At 43.2% G+C, this 19744-nt stretch overlaps 1 protein-coding gene across 3 annotated transcripts in view; it reads left to right on the plus strand.

Annotated features, from left to right (window-relative positions):
• The first annotated feature begins 1630 nt into the window (after nucleotides 1–1630).
• The window catches only part of sptbn5 (spectrin, beta, non-erythrocytic 5), a 66177-nt gene continuing 48063 nt past the window's right edge, over nucleotides 1631–19744 (plus strand). The window contains exons 1-10 of one of the 3 annotated variants that reach the window (XM_014192723.3): nucleotides 1631–1848; nucleotides 4461–4614; nucleotides 10369–10536; nucleotides 10944–11060; nucleotides 13802–13959; nucleotides 14199–14427; nucleotides 17161–17574; nucleotides 17810–18030; nucleotides 18374–18512; nucleotides 18604–18827. In XM_014192723.3, coding sequence (XP_014048198.3) covers nucleotides 4501–4614; nucleotides 10369–10536; nucleotides 10944–11060; nucleotides 13802–13959; nucleotides 14199–14427; nucleotides 17161–17574; nucleotides 17810–18030; nucleotides 18374–18512; nucleotides 18604–18827 — 1784 coding nt within the window. In that variant the 5' untranslated portion in view covers nucleotides 1631–1848; nucleotides 4461–4500. Of the gene's footprint in view, nucleotides 1849–4164; nucleotides 4615–10368; nucleotides 10537–10943; nucleotides 11061–13801; nucleotides 13960–14198; nucleotides 14428–17160; nucleotides 17575–17809; nucleotides 18031–18373; nucleotides 18513–18603; nucleotides 18828–19744 lie in introns of those variants that run through there. The other 2 variants (XM_014192732.3, XM_045717484.2) reach the window with 2 other exon arrangements.

The following is a 19744-nucleotide window of genomic DNA, read 5'->3' on the forward strand; positions in this document are numbered from 1 at the left end:
TTTTATCGATGGACATTTTTATGCACAGCGATACCGTGATGAGATCCTGAGGCCCATTGTCGTGCCATTTATCCGCCGCCATCACCTCATGTTTCAGCATGATAATGCACGGCCCCATGTCGCAAGGATCTGTACACAATTCCTGGAAGCTGAGCATATCCCAGTTCTTCCCTGGCCTGCATTCTCACCAGACATTTCACCCGTTGAGCATGTTAGGGATGCTCTGGATCAACGTGTACGACTGCAGTGTTCCATTTTCCGCCAATATACATTAACTTCGCACAGCCATTGAAAAGGACTGGGACCACATTCCACAGGCCACAATCATCAGCCTGAAACTCTATGCAAAGGAGATGTCGCGCTGCATGAGGCAAATGGAGGTCATACAATATTCTGACTGGTTTTCTGATCCACATCTCATACTTTTTTTTAAGGTATCCCAGTCATGTGAAATCCATAGATTATTAAGGCCTAATGAATTTATTTCATTTGACTGATTTCCTTATAGGAACTGTAACTCAGTAAAATCATTAAATTTTTTGCATGTTACATTTATATTTTTATTCAGTGTACAGTGTATATACAGCCTTCCTGCATTTTGTTTCAATCAAAGCACATTCTGCCTAGTGGTACGTGTTGAGTTTTGGCTGCATTCATTTTTTGGGGGGGAATTTTCAGTTAACCAATCCAAAAATCTTAAGGAATGAGGTGGTGTTTTTGGTGTAGCAGTAAAATTTGATAATCCAGAAACGAGAGAGCCCATGTGTGGCTGTTTTTATGAGAATCTGTGAATATTTGGCCAAGGAAACATTTCTTGTTGGTCTCAGGGAATGTGAAACCATTAGGAAAGGAGACTTCTAAAACAGGGGTTGGGTGAAGTTGGAGCAAATATGTGGAATGAGCATGGAGAGCCTCACAAATTTGTTGAAATGACCTTATCGTTCAGTCTAATACAGCTATTTATTTTTGAAGCTCTTCATCAGAAGCACGTTTTTGTAAGTTGTTTGGCCTAACTGTCCTCTCCAAGTTTAGCTGGAACTTAGCCAGAAAGGATTTGAGAAATATGATTGTTTGACCGATAGGCCTATGACATTGGCCTACGTCTCGTCTTCCACTGTGCAGATATAAGATCTCAACAACGATTGGAGAGACTGGTTCAAATGTCTGACTGAAATACGAGACAAATCTACTTTTTTTCTAAATTAGTGGCGTTTGAATTTGTTGTTACAATGCAGGACCTGATTGTTTGGTTCTGGGACAAGGGTCAAAATGCGGGATTGTCCCGCACAATCCGGGACATGTGGTCCCAACTACCAGGGGCCCCCCACCCAGAATTATTATTTTTGGGAAACCTGCTAAACTTCCTGTTATTCTACACATTTTGCCATGAGTTTGAGACAAAAGGTTGCAGTTTCAAAGCTAATTTCCTGCAATTCTCCAAATTTTGCCATGGATTATTACATGTTCATATGCTATCTGGGGGGGCCACGATCCTAAAATCCTACAAAAGCGCGGTTGGTAATCCTGCCCCGACTGTGCTTTAGATCAAATCAGAATCCACTTCCTTCTCACGCCCCCTTTCTGCAATGTAAGTTGCCTATTCAGCATATTACTCTGTCTGCCAAATTGCCCTATAACGCTAGCCCTTTGCCTCCCATGCAGTCAGGTGAGTCAAGTGTTCATGCTGTAAATTCCTTACTCCAATGGTTTCAAAGTTCACTTCTGCATTACTGGACAGGAGAAGGATCCCCCCCCCCTAAAATCTGCGAGATGGGTAGAGGAGAGTCTCTGAGATTTATTCACATTGTGCATCAAAATCTCAATTGATAAGGATACTTTAGAAGGAAGGTAAGCCAAGAAACCATATCTTTTTTCCTATGGGCTTACGATTCTCTCATGTTAACTGTATAACTCCAGATTTGTCTTCCGTGATTTATTTACATTATTCAAGAGATAATGCTTATTATACTCAATCTACTGTATGTGTTGACAACAGCTTCATGATAAACACTGTTGTTTACCTTACAAAAGCTTTCTTTTCCAAAACGAGGCCACATAATACTGCTACATTACTGATACTGTGTGATACCTAAAGTCTTATCATGCCAGTATTTAGTACGTCCCGTGTACTTCACAGTATGTATATTGTTTTTAACTTTGTTGCATGTTCAATATATATATATTATGAGATACTGCTCATTGTTGTAACTATAGTCAGTTAGTATGACCAGACACCAGTGTCTTAGCTAGTTACTGAGTAAGGTTTCTTTTTTTCATTATAACGGCTGTCACATGACTTGGCTCAGATGAAGGATTCCAATGTTGAGTTGAGACAGTTTTAACACTGAAATGTATTCTTCTCAGCGGACGGAGAGAAGGAAAGGTTTGTCCGGTATAGTGTCCAGTTTGAATGTATGTGGGAATAAAAGCCTGTATTGTTACTGTAAAGTATAAGTAAGCACCAGCTAAAACCTACTACATAAAATGATGGATTTAGTTTATCTTAGTCCAAAAAGTACAGTTAAAGTCGGAAGTTTACATACACCTTAGCCAAATACATTTAAACTCTATTTTTCACAATTCCTGACATTTAATCCTAGTAAAAATTCCCTGTCTTAGATCAGTTAGGATCACCACTTTATTTTAAGAATGTGAAATGTCAGAATAATAATAGTGATTTATTTCTTTCATCACATTCCCAGGGGGTCAGAAGTTTACATACACTCAATTAGTATTTGGTAGGATTGCCTATAAATTGTTTAATTTGGGTAAAATGTTCTGGGTAGCCTTCCACAACGTTCCCACAATAAGTTAGGTGAATTTTGGCCCATTCCTCCTGACAGAGCTGGTGTAACTGAGTCAGGTTTGTAGGCCTCCTTGCTCGCACACGCTTTTCAGTTCTGCCCACACATTTTCTATGGGATTGAGGTCAGGGCTTTGTGATGGCTACTCCAATACCTTGACTTTGTTGTCCTTAAGCCATTTTGCCACAACTTTGGAAGTATGCTTGGGGTCATTGTCCATTTGGAAGACCCATTTGCAACCAAGCTTTAACTTCCTGACTGATGTCTTGAGATGTTGCTTCAATATATCCACATAATTTTCTTTCCTCATGATGCCAACTATTTTGTGAAGTGCACCAGTCCCTCCTGCAGTAAAGCACCCCCACAACATGATGCTGCCACCCCCGTGCTTCACGGCCGGGATGGTGTTCTTCGGCCTGCAAGCCTTCCTCCAAACATAACGATGGTCATTATGTCCAAGCAGTTCTATTTTTGTTTCATCAGACCAGAGGACATTTCTCCAAAAAGTATGATCTTTGTCCCCATATGCAGTTGCAAACCGTAGTCTGGCTTTTTTATGGCGGTTTTGGAGCAGTGGCTTCTTCCTTGCTTAGCGGCCTTTCAGGTTATGTCGATATAGGACTCGTTTCACTGTGGATATAGATACTTTTGGATCCTTTGCTGTTGTTCTGCAATTGATTTTCACTTTTTGCACCATAGTACGTTCATCTCTAGGAGACAGAACGTGTCTCCTTCCTGAGCGGTATGACGGCTGCGTGGTCCCATTGTGTTTATGCTTGCGTACTATGATTTGTACAGATGAACGTGGTACCTTCAGGCGTTTGGAAATTGCTCCCAATGATGAACCAGACAATTTTTTTCTGAGGTCTTGGCTGATTTCTTTTGATTTTCCCATGATGTCAAGCAAAGAGGCACTGAGTTGGAAGGTAGGCCTTGAAATACATCCACGGGTACACCTCCAAGTGAAATAATCTGTCTGTCATCAATTGTTGGAAAAATTACTTGTCATGCACAAAGTTGATGTCCTAAACGTCTTGTCAAAACTATAGTTTGTTAACAAGAAATTTGTGGAGTGGTTGAAAAACAAGTTTTTATGACTCCAACCTAAGTGTATGTAAATGTACGACTTCAACTGTAAATATGTTGGCAATAGCAGACTTCAAACACAGTTCCCAGTCCAGAATATGAGCTGGCATTGCCCTGTGGATACAAAGAGCATGCCATGATCCGGATGATATTATCTATAAAGCCAAGAATTTTTACAGTCCTGTTGAATGGGCCAGTAAAAGAAATGAGGCGGTATAAAACTATATGATCAGCAGGGTTAGGTTGGACTAACTGTGATAATCTCTTCAGATTCACCGTATTGACACAGTCCAAAGACAGAACTATTTCACTCTGGACTCAAACCATGGGAATCGGGAAAATCTTGTTCAGCCACCGGACATAGACGTTGCTATTCAGGCTGATTTACAAACGGACTACCTTACAGCAATTGCGAGTACTGTTTAGTGTTCCAACCAACAAATAGTTTGTTTTGAAGTGACACAAAATATGGAGATTGAAACGAATACTCAAAACTTTGTATTGAGCAGTGTACTGTAGGCTGATTTGACAAGGAATGGTAGTGAGGTTGATATTGCTCTCTCCCTACAGGTGAATATATATGTGTGAATAGATATATATAACCGTCAGGATGGACGGGGAGGAGTTCGAGACAGGCCGTATTCAGGTTCTTCAGGAGCAGCGTATGGCTGTCCAGAAGAAGACCTACACCAAATGGATGAACAGTGTCTTCACCAAGAACGGGGTAAGAGGAATGGATGAAAGCAAATGGCCCTCTGAGACTATAGTGGGTGTCAACACCCACTGCTTCTCCCTCAACTGTTTAGGGTTTAAACAACGGCCTGGCTCACTGCCTAGTCCTGCTGCTTTTGTGGAAAACGCCTTTTGTAATTGTTTTGGGGTAAATATTTTGCTCAGTCATTGTTCTTCATGCGTATCAGCTTTTTAACTGTCATGCCTTTTAAGTACCGTGCTTATCAAGTGTCTAAAAGTAATGTTGTACACTAATCACATACTCTTGGTGCTGGTCAAAAGGTTCAACTTACCAAAGACCACACTTCACAAGTGTGCCTGATAACCTCTCCTTAGCAGCTGGCTGACCTCCGAGTCAGCCCTTACAAAAAAATATTAGTTTTTAAACTGCAGTAAAAGTGCACTAACTGCAATCGACTCTGGTATTTTAAAGGCAGTAATTGCAGAATAACCTAAGTGTAGTGAAGTTGAACTGCACTGTAACTGCAGTTAAACTGCAAAATTACTGCAGTAAAAAAAGTGTCATTTTGGATGCAGTATTTGCAGCATACTGCAGGTATTCTGCACTCTGTCTGCAATCTTCTTTCATAAAGGAGACCTCAAAGTGTCTGATTAGCCACTATCTGTGAAAGCTGTAACAACATGTTGAAGCTTAACAAAATCATAATTATCTCACAGACACTAATCAGCTGTTGGCTCAGAGGTAATATTGACTAATAGCAATGTAATAAGGAAATAGATCTGTGGTAGATCAGTGCCAGCAATATTTGATTAATCCAAAATTTGATTGAGATTTAACTGTGAAATTTGTTCCAATTCGCTACATTACATTCTATCCATTCCTCTGAGATGTACTCAATGTGAGCCTGATGGTGCAAAACTGAATGTAATTGGCAAGAAACTCAAGTTATTCAATTCAATACACCTTTATTCATCCCCTCAGGGGCAATTTAGATGGGTAGGGCTATGGCTTCTTATCGCCAAAACTGAGGATTGAACTAGCTGAGGGGACCGTCATGCTTTATGGACTCCAGAAAGGTAACAGTGCTGATGCTTGGTTAATATGTAACCTCACTTTATCATCTATGGCAGGGAGGGGGGAGGGAGGGAGGGATGGGGAGAGACAGAGAGAATCCAAGATCTGGCATAAATATTGCACCAGCCAGACACACAGGAAGGAAAGAGACTCTTTTTATAGCATTAGCTTTGTTTAATGTTCCATTTCTAGGGTAAGATAACATTGTTATTCAGATCCCATCAAGTCAGATCTCTTCGAGGAACTGAAGGTAACATAATTGGTCAGAATATGGGCACTGTTCTTTCTTTTATGTCCCTCTTTTTCCTACATGGGAACAAGGCATATAAAGGTTGTTCACACCCACACAGATGCATGGTTCACACAGATGCATGGTTCACCACATGTATTTGAAATGCTTCCTCTTCCCTTTCCTCCTCCTCTCTCTTTCTCTCTCCCCCTGAGTGTTGTTCTGTCGAAATCAACCCATAAGCAACATTTGCCTTGCATATCACGGTAGTGGAAATGTTGCATGGCAGGCAGAGGCCTATAGATAAGCCAACCTGAATCTGTATTTACACTACAGCATCATGCATTGCCAACTACTATGGTCATTGTCATGACATGGCCATAGGTATTTTTGGTATTTCATTAGGATCCCCATTAGCTGTTGCAAAAGCAGCAGCTACTCTTCCTGGGGTCCACACAAAACACTAATCATAATACAGAACATTAATAGACAAGGACAGAACTACATACATTTTTTAAAAGGCACACGTAGCCTACATTTTATTTGTATTTTATTTCACCTTTATTTAACCAGGTAGGCAAGTTGAGAACAAGTTCTCATTTACAATTGCAACCTGGCCAAGATAAAGCAAAGCAGTTTGACACATTCAACAACAAAGAGTTACACATGGAGTAAAACAAACATACAGTCAATAATATAGTAGAAAAGTAAGTCTATATACAAAGTGAGCAAATGAGGTGAGATAAGGGAGGTAAAGGAAAAAAAGGCCATGGTGGTGAGGTAAATACAATATTGCAAGTAAAACACTGGAATGGTAGATTTGCAGTGGAAGAAAGTAGAAATAATGGGGTGCAAAGGAGCAAAATAAATACAGTAGGGGAAGAGGTAGTTGTTTGGGCTAAATTATAGATGGGCTATGTACAGGTGCAGTAATCTGTGAGCTGCTCTGACAGCTGGTGCTTAAAGCTAGTGAGGGAGATAAGTGTTTCCAGTTTTAGAGATTTTTGTAGTTCGTTCCAGTCATTGGCAGCAGAGAACTGGAAGGAGAGGCGGCCGAAGGAGGAATTGGCTTTGGGGGTGACCAGAGAGATATACCTGCTGGAGCGCGTGCTACGAGTGGGTGCTGCTATGGTGACCAGTGAGCTGAGATAAGGGGGAACTTTACCTAGCAGGGTCTTGTAGATGACCTGGAGCCAGTGGGTTTGGTGACGAGTATGACGCGAGGGCCAGCCAACGAGAGCGTACAGGTCGCAGTGGTGGGTAGTATATGGGGCTTTAGTGACAAAACGGATGGCACTGTGATAGACTGCATCCAATTTATTGAATAGGGTATTGGAGGCTATTTTGTAAATGACATTGCCGAAGTCGAGGATCGGTAGGATGGTCAGTTTTATGAGGGCATGTTTGGCAGCATGAGTGAAAGATGCTTTGTTGCGAAATAGGAAGCCAATTCTAGATTTAACTTTGGATTGGAGATGTTTTTTGTGAGTCTGGAAGGAGAGTTTACAGTCTAACCAGACACCTAGGTATTTGTAGTTGTAGTAGTCCACATATTCTAAGTCAGAACCGTCCAGAGTAGTGATGCTGGACGGGTGGGCAGGTGCGGGCAGCGATCGGTTGAAGAGCATGCATTTAGTTTTACTTGTATTTAAGAGCAGTTGGAGGCCACGGAAGGAGAGTTGTATGGCATTGAAGCTCATCTGGAGGTTAGTTAACACAGTGTCCAAAGAAGGGCCGGAAGTGTACAGAATGGTGTCGTCTGCGTAGAGGTGGATCAGAGACTCACCAGCAGCAAGAGCGACATATCAATGCAGTAACAAACTATCTAATAGGTCAAATAGGGGAGAGGCGTTGTGCCGTGAGGTGTTGCTTTATCTGTTTTTTGAAACCAGGTTTGCTGTTTATTTGAGCAATATGAGATGGAAGGAAGTTCCATGCAATAAGGGCTCTATATAATACTGTACATTTTCTTGAATTTGTTCTGGATTTGGGGACAATGAAAAGACTCCTGGTGGCATGTACAGTAGTGGTGGGATAAGTGTGTGTGTCAGAGCTGTGTGTAAGTTAACTATGCAAACAATTTGGGATTTTCAACACATTGTTTCTTAAATTAAAAAAAAGAGGAGTTGGCTATAAAGCACCAACAGATCTGGGAACAGGCTAAAGTGCTCTATGCTGTACTGTAAAAATCGACAAAGACCTGAGCCAGCAGGCGTGCATACTGTAACAGTGATGTATAATAACCAGTGTAATGATATAATGGATGAGCCCTGGCCTGGTACAGGGGTACCAGGCCAGGGCTCATCCATTATATCATTACAGCCTCTCACCACCTTGGATCCAGAAAGACCAGGGCAGACCAGGCCTACTTAGGCGCTCCGATAATTACCCCTCGAGGAGAGGCAGTCAGCAGACCTGAGTTCAAATACTATTTGAAATCTTTCAAATACTATTTGAAATCTTTCAAATACTATTTGAAATCTTTCAAATACTTTGAGCAATTGTTCTTGCCTGCCTGGAGTGGTGGGTTTTGAGGTTTTGGGACTAATGTATTGGTCCATTAAGCCAGGCAAGCTCAATCAATCACAGAAAGTATTTGAAATGAATTAGAATAGTATTTGAACCCAGGTGTGGCTGTCAGGAGGTAAAGCAATCTGTTCTGAGACATATGATTTCCCTGGCGTCTGGATTAGGGAGTGGCTGTCACACTGGTCCAAGAGGATAGGTGCAGGAAAGGGCGGGAAGGAGACGAGAGGTCGGGGGGAGGGAGGGGAAGGGTGCTTCTCTGAGTCACACTTTAATGGAGCACAGTGGCAGCAGGCCTAACTAACAGGCCCCAATGTCAGAGCAGAGCCTCATAGCCCTGGCTGCAGCTGGCTGACTGGGCTGGAGCCAAGCTAACATTTCCTGCACCTCCTAACCCAATGTCTTAAATTTACACAAGTCAGTGAAAATAGACACCCCAGTATGTATGAGAAAGTGAATTGGATTTTTGCAGAAGTGAAGGTGATGACGATTTGATCATAGTTTCCTTCCTGACTTGCACAATCTGTGAATAAAATGTTTCATCACATCCACTAATCATATTTCTAAGAAAGAGATGAGCAGGTTTAGAGCTTTACTCTAACTAGAGCTGGGTGATCAGGTGACGTCACAGAGGTGCAGTCTCATGACAAGTTTCGTAACACGGGTCATAAAGGTGTTCTGATAAACAGGAAGTGATTGTTCATCACCTATGTCAGTACATCTTCTATCATGTTACAAATCATGTTACAAATCTTCTATCGTGCTATGCTTCCAACTGAAACTACTACTACAATAGCAGGAAATTGGCTGGCAGGACTAAGCATGAATCATATATTCAACAGTCCAGTATAGCCATTCTGTGCTGTCAACTAAAACTAATAGTATGGAATTGCTTGGCTGGAACATGTGACTGAATTGGAGAAACTATGCACACATATCATGTTTCCAAGTGCATGCAGAAAACAAATAACGAAAAAGGAAGAACCTCCAGCACTCTGGGGATCATGGATGCTCCACATACAGTACCAGTCAAATGTTTTAACACACCTACTCATTCAAGGGTTTTTCTTTATTTTTACTATTTTCTACATTGTAGAATAATAGTGAAGACATCAAAACTATGAAATGACACATATGGAATCATGTAGTAACCAAAATGTGTTAACAAATCAAAATATATTTATATTTGAGATTCTTCAAATAGCCACCCTTTACCTTGAGGAGCGCTTTGCACACGCTTGGCATTCTCTCAACCAGCTTCACCTGGAATGCTTTTCCAACAGCCTTGAAGGAGTTCCCACATATGCTGAATATTTGTTGGTTTAGCAACCAATATTTTTTGGTTGTTAAATTATTCCATATGTGTTATTTCATAGTGTTGATGTCGTCACTGTTATTCTACAATGTAGAAAATAATAAGTGGAAAATAGTAAAAATAAAAGTTAAAATAGAAAAGCCCTTGAATGAGTAGGTGTCAGAGGAAGGCCCTAAAAATGTACGCTGCTGCTTTACGCTGCTGCTCCTCTGTCATTATCTATGCATAGTCACTCTAATAACTCTACCTACATGTACATATTACCTCAATTACCTCGACTAACCGGTGCCCCTGCACATTGACTCTGTACCGGTACCCCCTGTATATACAGTAGTCTTGCTATTGTTATTTTACTGCGGCTCTTTAATTATAAAATTTTTTACGTATTTTTCTTAACTGCATTGTTGGTTAAGGGCTTGTAAGTAAACATTTCACTGTAAGGTCTACCTACACCTGTTGTATTCGGCGCATGTGACAAATAAGATTTGATTTGTGTCCAAACTTTTGACTGGTACTGTACATACAGTATACAACAACTTAATGGACCTCACACCAATGTCCTTTTTTTAATAGACCTTCATCAGTTTGACAACCCCCCCCCCCCCCCATTTACACACACATGTTGTCTGTCCCTCTCCAGGAGAAGCTGTCCCTTAGTGATGTGTACACAGAGCTGAAGACAGGGGTCCCCCTTGTCCGTCTGTTAGAGTTAATCTCCAGGGAGAAGCTGCCCAACCCCAGCCGACGCACCCTACGGGTCCACTGCCTGGAGAACAACAGCATCGCTATCAACTTCCTCAAGACTAAGGTACATTCACAATACAGAGTTTAGGGAACTGAAGGATTTAGAAATCCCCAAAAATATCTTACACCAGGACACTTCGCATGATAACTAATTCTGCAAGGATCTTTGAGGTTCATTTTTAGGGAAACAGGCCTACGTTTCATGTGAGGTGTCATGGGGTAAGATTTTTTTTGGTTTTACAGTTCTGGGGTTGTTTCTGAGTTGTTGGGGGTATTGTTTTGCCTCTGACAGTAGTTCACATGAACAAGTATGCTTACTTTTGTTTTGCAATATCAGAAACTAAAATTGGAATATTTCTTCTAGACTAGTCGCTAGCCATATTTATTTGATGTACTCTTGTACCCCTTTTACGATTGTACGTTTTGGATTTCTCCTGAGTAGTTATCAACCAGTACCTGCTGACCTTTCAGATTCGTGTGGATCTGATTGGCCCTGAGAACGTTGTGGATGGAGATCGGACCCTGATCTTGGGCCTGCTGTGGATCATAATCCTACGCTTCCAGATCGGAGCCATCAATCTCGATGAGGTATTTCCCATATCATTTTAAAGAGTAGAACAGGCTTGGAACCTCAGGCCAGAATAGTTATAATTCTAAAATACACTTGATGACCGAAAGTATGTGGATACCTGCTCGTCGAACATCTCATTCCAAATCATGACTGAAATCCTGCAGCGCCCGCAAGGTCCCCCTGCTCAAGAATACATATACATGCCAGTCTGAAGTTTGCCAATGAACATCTGAATGACTCAGAGGACAACTGGTGAAAGTGTTGTGGTCAGTTGGTATTGTACGGTCCCGTGTGGCTCAGTTGGTAGAGCGTGGTGTTTGCAACGCCAGGGTTGTGGCTTCGATTCCCACGGGGGACCAGTACGGGAAAAAAATGTTTATGAAATGTATGCATTCACTACTGTAAGTCGCTCTGGATAAGAGCGTCTGCTAAAATGACTAAAATGTAAAAATGTCAGATAAGACCAAAATGGAGCTCTTTGGCATCAACTCAACTCGCCGTGTTTGGAGGAGGAGGAATGCTGCCTATGACCCCAAGAACACCATCTCCACCGTCAAACTTGGAGGTAGAAACATTATGCTTTGGGGGTGTTTTTCTGCTAAGGGAACAGGACAACTTCACCGCATCAAAGGGACGATGGACGGGGCCATGTGCCGTCAAATCTTGGGTGAGAACCTCCTTCCCTCAGCCAGGGCAATGAAAATGGGTCATGGATGGGTATTCCAGCATGACAATGACCCAAAACACACGGCCAAGGCAACAAAGGAGTGGCTCAAGAAGAAGCACATTAAGGTCCTGGAGTGGCCTAGCCAGTCTCCAGACCTTAATCCCATAGAAAATCTGTGGAGGGAGCTGAAGGTTCGAGTTGCCAAACGTCAGCCTCGAAACCTTAATGACTTGGAGAAGATCTGCAAAGAGGAGTGAGACAAAATCCCTCCTGAGATGTGTGCAAACCTGGTGGCCAACTACAAGAAACGTCTGACCTCTGATTGCCAACAAGGGTTTTGCCACCAAGTACTAAGTCATGTTTTGCAGAAGGGTCAAATATTTATTTCCCTCATTAAAATGCAAATAATTTTATAACATTTTTGACATGTTTTTCTGGATTCTTTTGTTGTTATTCTGTCTCTCACTGTTCAAATAAACCTACCATTAAAAGTATAGACGGATCATTTCTTTGTCAGTGGGAAAACGTACAAAATCAGCAGGGGATCAAATACTTTTTTCCCCCACTGTAAGACTTGTGTTGGGCTGCTCGGCCATGGAAACCCATTTCATGAAGCTCTAAGCGAACAGTTATTATGCTGACGTTGCTTCCAGAGGCAGTTTGGAACTCGGTAGTGAGTGTTGCAACCGAGGACAGACGAGCACTTTGCAGTCTGTCTGTGACCTTATTTGGCCTACCACAATAACAGCACTTACAGTTGACTGGGGCAGCTCTGGCAGGGCAGACATTTGACAAACTGACTTGTTGGAAAGGTGGCATCCTATCACGGTGCCATGTTGAAAGTCACTGAGCTCTTCAGTAAGGCCATTCTACTGCCAATATTTGTCTATGGAGATTGCATGTCTGTGTCCTATATTTTATACACCTGTCGGCAACGGGTGTGGCTGAAATAGCCAAATCCACTATTTGAATGGGTGTCCACATACTTTTGTATATATAGTGTATTTCCTCTGTTCTGGGCGTGACCTGGAATACACCTCACTGAATTTACATTTTAGTCATTTAGCAGACGCTCTTATCCAGAGCGACTTACAGTAGTGAATGCATACATTTCATACATTTTTTTTTTCTTTCCCCATACTGGTCCCCCGTGGGAATCGAACCCACAACCCTGGCGTTGCAAACACCATGCTCTACCAACTGAGCCACACGGGACCTGAATGAATAGAGATTATACACTGAATGTACAGAACATTAAGGACACCTGATCTTTCCATGACATAGACTGACCAGATGAATTTAGGCAAATCCAGGTGAAAGCTATGATCCCTTATTGATGTCACTTGTTAAAACCACTTCAATCCGTGTAGATGAAGGGGAGGGGATAAGTTAAACAATTCTTTTTAAGCCTTGAGACAATTGAGACATGGATTGTGTATGTGCCATTCAGAGGGTGAATGGACAAGACAGAAGATTTAAGTGCCTCTTTGAACGGGGTATGGTAGTAGGTGCCAGTTGCAGTAGTTTGTTTCAAGAACTTCAACGCTGCTGGGTTTTTCATGCTCAACAGTTTCCTGTGTGTATCAAGAATGGTCCACCACCCAAAGGACATCCAGCCAACTTGACACAACTGTGGGAAGCATCGTAGTCAACATGGGCCAGCATCCCTGTGGAACGCTTTCGACACCTTGTAGAGTCCATGCCCCAACGAATTGAGGTTGTTCAGAGGGCAAAAGGGGGCAAAAGTACAACTCAATATTAGGAAGGTGTCCTTAATGTTTTGTACACTCAGTGTATACTGTATTATATGTCATACTATATTTTAAATCTGAACTTCATGTGGCTCAAAGAAATGTGAAAATGTTAATTAAAATTACAAGATGTGATACATTTACATTTAAGTCATTTAGCAGACGCTCTTATCCAGAGCGACTTACAAATTGGATACAGTGTATATTGTTCTCATCAAGTAAGTGCCAAAGGTCAAGCATAACCTCTTGGATTAAAAAACAAGAAGTAATACAGATAGTTTTCTTTAAAGTAAGTGCCAGAAGTGCAGACTGCATACTATGTCTGGTCTACCGGTTTCAGGCAAGTGGTGGTGCCAGCAACGCCCGTCGTTCTGCCAGGGAAGCTCTTCTGATCTGGTGCCAGCGTAAGACAGCAGGATACTCCAACGTCAATGTGCAGGACTTCTCAGGAAGCTGGAGGAATGGGCTGGCATTCAACGCCCTCATTCATGCCCACCGGTACAGAGCAGCAAGGGGAAAATGGCAGGATAGTTCCCGAGGGGCAGTTTCTTAGATTCAGATTAAGCCTATTTTAATGGAGAATCTCCATTTTAAGTGATTTGTAATCATCCAGAAGTACATTTGCTTAATCTGGGTCTGAGAACCCCCCCCCCCTAGGAGTTTACAGATGTATAGTTTTTGTTAATGAATTTACTGTACCCATCATATTTTTTTAATGGAAAAACATTTTGTCGCAGACCTGACCTGTTTGATTATAATCGTCTGCGTGAGGAGGACCCTAAGAGGAACCTGGGCCATGCCTTCTCTCTGGCCGAGAATGAGTTTGGCATCCTCCAGCTGCTGGATGTGGAGGACATCGATGTTAAACACCCAGATGAGAAGTCTGTCATGACCTACGTCTCTCTCTACTACCACTACTTCTCTAAGATGAAGCAGGGACAGACCATCCAGAAGAGACTGGCCAAGGTCAGTAGAATCAGAATCCAAAAACGTTGTTACTAGGAATTTCTCTTGGTGATGTACATAGAAGCATCCATAGTCCTAATCCATCCTGTCTATGGTTATCTATAGTAAGATGTGTGAGGAAAGCATATCCTTGTCTCATATCCACGTCAGATCTAGTCAGGGATGGGCCCGCCTGGCCTGGTGGCTCAGTTGGGATGAAGATAACATCCATTCTCTCTTCAATGTTGACAAAACAATAGGCGAGGCCACTGTGCAGTGTACACAACACGCTCACACAACACGCGCACACACACACCACATTAACATGTTAATATCCAGACCTAGGATTCAGGTGCCCTCTGTAGGCCATTAGTTGAACTGCACCTCTCCTAATCTTGAATGTACTGTAATTTCTAAATAAAGGCAACGCCTCCTCTGACTGACCTGTGGATTAGGCCGGGGATTTCGCTGTGGAGCAATGGGAGGACGGGTGGTGCTACTGCTAGAGCTAATCAGATCAGTACAAACACCGATCCTGTAATGCAGACCAATGACTGTCCGTTGTGGGGAGAAAGACACTGAGACGCACTGTAGCCGGAAGCTAGGGGCATAACCTGAGTTTAACCTACTACTCACTGACTGACAACTCCTGCAAGATTGGGCCCAGCCAGCAGGACTGACAAAGTGGAAGGAAGGGCTTAATCTGACCCAGTCAGTGAGAGAGACCGTGCAGTTAGTTACTCTGTAGTGGATCTGAGGTAGAGAGAGAGAGAGAGAGAGAGAGACAGGGAGCTCTGTCGGAAGGACAGTACGCTAGCGTCGGTTATGTTAGCACAGTGGCCAGAGTGACCTGAGCCACATGGAGAGCTGCAGCAGGACTGAGTGGAGTGCTGTTTGTTTTGAATGTACTGAGCCTGAGGACTGAGCCAAGCTGGGTGACACATCATCATCCTCTCATCGCCACCACCATGCTAACACGTGGAAACAGACACAGCAACGTGTTTCTGCAGTGCTGAGGGGGAGAGCGAGAGTCTCTGTGGTGTGATCATAAAGGTGTATTACAGTACAGTAAATGATGACTGGCAGGTTGCGTGGGGGATAAGGCGGCAGTGTGAACTAGACACTATGATCATTTACAAAGAGCAGTGGGGCTGACAGGCATAACATGTCCTTCGGTGGCAGTTTGAGTAACCAATGGTTTAGATGGCAACACAGGAGGGGGTCCACCATTGGACTCCAAATGGGGAAACTGAGCAAGGTGTGTACTGGTGTAGTGTATATGTAGGCCTAGTGTGTATGTACAGGTGTAGTGCGTGTGTATGTAGCCCACCGGTGTAATGTGTATGTACTGGTGTAGTGAGCAAGGTGTGTAGCTATGCCTGGACTTAGTTTGGCTTAGAGATCTAGCCATCTGCACTGTCGGTTTCCCACAAAGACAAAAATGTGTTTGAGAAAGCCCTCACTGCTGAATTTCTGAATGTCAGTAAATGGCTATATGACAATAAACTGTCTCTTCACCTTGGAAAAACAGAGTCCATCTTGTTCTGATCCAAAGTGAAACTGAGGAAATCCCCTGATTTTTAAGGTGGTAGTAGGTGACATAGTAGTCACAGCAAAAGACTCTGTTAATTATCTTGGATCTGTGCTAGATAACCATCTGACAGGGGAGAGCATGGCACAAAACCTTATCTCCAAAGTGAACCATCAAATTAGGTTCCTGGCTAGAACCTCCAAAGATCTGGATAAGAATGCAATGGGGGCATTGTCAGGGGCTCTTGTTCAGTGCCACTTTGACCATGCGTGCTCTTCCTGGTACAATAGTGCCCCCAAGATAATACAAAATAAATGACAGACATCTCAGAACAAATTAGGATTATTCTTAAACTTCCAGCAGTTACGCATCTTGACCATTCCCACTTTGAAAGTGGTATGGGGAAAGAAACTTTTTTATCCTCCGCTGCCTTTCTTTGGAATATTCTTCTGAAAAATGTGAAATGTATAACCTCCATAGGTAGTTTCAAGTTCTCACTGAAAAGAATCATTAAATAGTAGCATGTCTCAAAAGTGTGTCATAAGATTATAGTATGTGGCTGAGATAGCATTTGGTCTGCCTTTTGGTGCCTGTTGTTTATCATATTGTGATTGTCTTGAATATATTAGGGATTGATTATTTTATATATTAATGGTGTGTGTGAGACAAGGGAGATGTACCTGTCCATAGTTGTTTATTAGGAAAGGGAATTGTACTAATTATCTGATGTTATGAATCAAACAACAATTTGGTCTGTCATTGTCTGTTGCCACTTAACTTAGTTGCATTTCCCCTTCCCTCTTCAAAAGGACCACAATTGAAATAAGCTTTTAAGCTTTATTGTGTTATCTTGATGATTTTTCTTATATTGTATGTGGAGGCGTCACAGGCGAGCGCCCTTATGTATGATTTTTTTTATTTTTTGTTGTCAAATAAATTCAATCAACCTTAACCCTTTAAAACTCTGTTTGCAACTGCAGTGTATGTAGTAAACATTGTTTGACATCATTGAATAGAGAATAAAGAATGACTGATTACTCCCAAGCAGCCACAAACTCTAAATTATGCAGAATGCACAGTACCCTCTAGCCTTCAGATTGAATGAAATTATATGAACTTTATTTCAATATGTCTTCATTATCTATAGGAGGTTCTACTGTATGTTTCATCTGTATCTTTCTGATTTGTTAGTTTAACTCCCTCTCTTCTTCTTCTTCTTCCAGATCGTGGGTCTCCTGAAGGAGCTAGATGATCAGAAGATCCTGTATGAGAGAATGGTGTCTGACCTCCTGCGGTGGATCAAGACCAAAGTGGTGGAGCTCAACGATCGCTCCTTTCCCAACTCCCTGAGGGACATGCAGCAGCTGGTGGCCTCCTTCAAGACCTACCGCACTGTGGAGAAACCCCCCAAGTACCAGGAGCGAGGGGCCATCGAGGAAAACTTCTTCAGCCTGCGCACCAAGCTCATAGCCAACAACCAGTGGGCCTATGTTCCCCCAGAAGGAAAGACCCTGGGGGACATCGAGAAGAACTGGGCCTTACTGGAGCGGGCGGAGCATGAGAGAGAGGACGCCCTCCAGAGGGCGCTGCTAAGGCTGGAGCAACTGGAGCAGCTGGCCCAGAAGTTTGGCAGGAAGGTAATGTTTTTTGTTTTGTAACTTATTTTTTATTATTAGGTGTTATTTGATTTATCATTGAGGCCCACTTCGGAACTAAGTGTTTTATTTAATAATAATGCTTGCATGTCTTGGTCTTTGATTAAACTTTCTATAAAGCACATGCATATAATGCTCTATAACATCCTTTATAATGCCTTATAGTACACTCATAATGGGTTATGACACTGACTAAAATTCAATTCCATCCATTCAGGCAGGGCTGAGGGAGGGCTATCTGGAGGACACAGCCCAGCTGATCAGCAGACAGGACCTGAGGGGGTTAAACAGCCTGGAGGAGGCCCAGGCTGCAGCCCGGAGACTGGAGGCCCTAGGGACAGACACCCTGGCTAGGGAGCCTCGCTTCAGAGCCATCAGCGACATGGCAGCTGTCATTGAGAAGGGGAACTACCACAGCAAGGCCCAAGTCATCCGGAGGTAAGGCTTATAACTAAATTACCACGGTAAGGCCCAAGTCACCTGTAGACAAGCAGCTGGCGTTGGCTAATGGGGATCCTAATAAATCAAATCAAAGTCACCTGGAGGTAAGGCTTAGAACTAAATGACTACAGCAAGACTCAAGTCATCCGGAGGTACAGTAAGATTCAGTGCTGTAAGACAGTGAATGTAAATACTTAGTAAATACACCAACAATCAGTATGTTTGTTTCCCATTGGTCCAAATAATTAATCAAAACTGAAATAAAGCCTACATGATTGAATAGGAACAGAGAGCATGTAGGAAGCATATCTGCACTGGTGTTTTCCGTCCGTTGTTTCAGAGAGGTGAGCATCACAAAGCGCTGGAAAGACATCCTGGTTCAGTTGCAGCAGAAGAGAGAGCAGCTGGGGGACATTGTGAACACACTGAGTGTCCTCAGGGACATCGAACTGGTTGCCCAGGAACTCCGAGATCTACAGGTACACAACTAATGGGCAGCAAACAACACAGTATAATGTATAACAGTATTACGCTCAATGCTTCATCCTTCAATTTTCATACTTAATGTAGGTTTTAGCAGGGTCCTCTGACATTGGGAAGCAGCTCCCGGAGGTGGAGGCCCTGCTTCAGAAACAGGACCTGCTGGAAACCCAGATCTCTGCTCATGGAGAGACTCTGAGTGCCATCAGTAACAATGCCTTAAAGGGGACACACCGAGTTGCACAGCAGATCCAGACCAGGGTCAAATCACTCAACGCTCAGTACAACTCTCTGGTGGCCCTTAGTAAGAACAGGTGAGCACACACAGGACAACTTAGGCCCACATTTAATACATTGTAGATAACGGCAAACCCCAGGTTAATTTATACAACTATTTTAAGTATAAGTGTGGTTGTAGCTTAGTAATGACAATATTTGTGTGAGAAACGGATTTCATGGTGTGTTTGTTACAGAGTGGTTTAAACACTATCTGCAATTGATTGAATTGGTTCTTAGTTGGAACTTACTGATAATTGAGACCTATTAGTAGTGTAGTGCCTTGTAAAATCTACATCCACAGGAATGGTAACCGTTGATTGATGTGGGTCTATTTAAGTGATAATGCCCGAGAAGCTGGTGTTTTGGAGGATATATTGGCACGGGTGTTCGTCGAGTGCCGGTGTTGTGCTGAAAATCTCCCCCCTGCCAGAATTCCCCCACCCTCTTCGCGTTCTTCATTGCTGCGACTTGCTTGCGAGTTGAGATTTCTGCTCTTCACTCCGTTGTCAATTTAGCCTACATTTCACTGATCTAAGTAGCAGAAAGCATTTTTCGGTTTGGCAAATTGTTTCAAGTGTATGTGGTGGTTGTAGCTTGTATGGCACCCTGGGCGAACCCCCCCCCCTTCAGCGCCCGCCCCCGGCAAGATGACGCCCTGGGCGAACCCCCCCCTTCAGCGCCCGCCCCCGGCAAGATGACGCCCTGGGCGAACCCCCCCTTCAGCGCCCGCCCCCGGCAAGATGACGCCCTGGGCGAACCCCCCCTTCAGCGCCCGCCCCCGGCAAGATGACGCTCTGGGCGAACCCCCCCTTCAGCGCCCGCCCCCGCCAAGATGACGCCCTGGGCGAACCCCCCCCTTCAGCGCCCGCCCCCGCCAAGATGACGCCCTGGGCGAACCCCCCCTTCAGCGCCCGCCCCCGCCAAGATGACGCCCTGGGCGAACCCCCCCCTT

This window comes from Salmo salar, chromosome 01, assembly GCF_965601325.2.
Source record: "Salmo salar chromosome 01, fSalSal1, whole genome shotgun sequence".
Taxonomy (NCBI): Eukaryota; Metazoa; Chordata; class Actinopteri; order Salmoniformes; family Salmonidae; genus Salmo; species Salmo salar.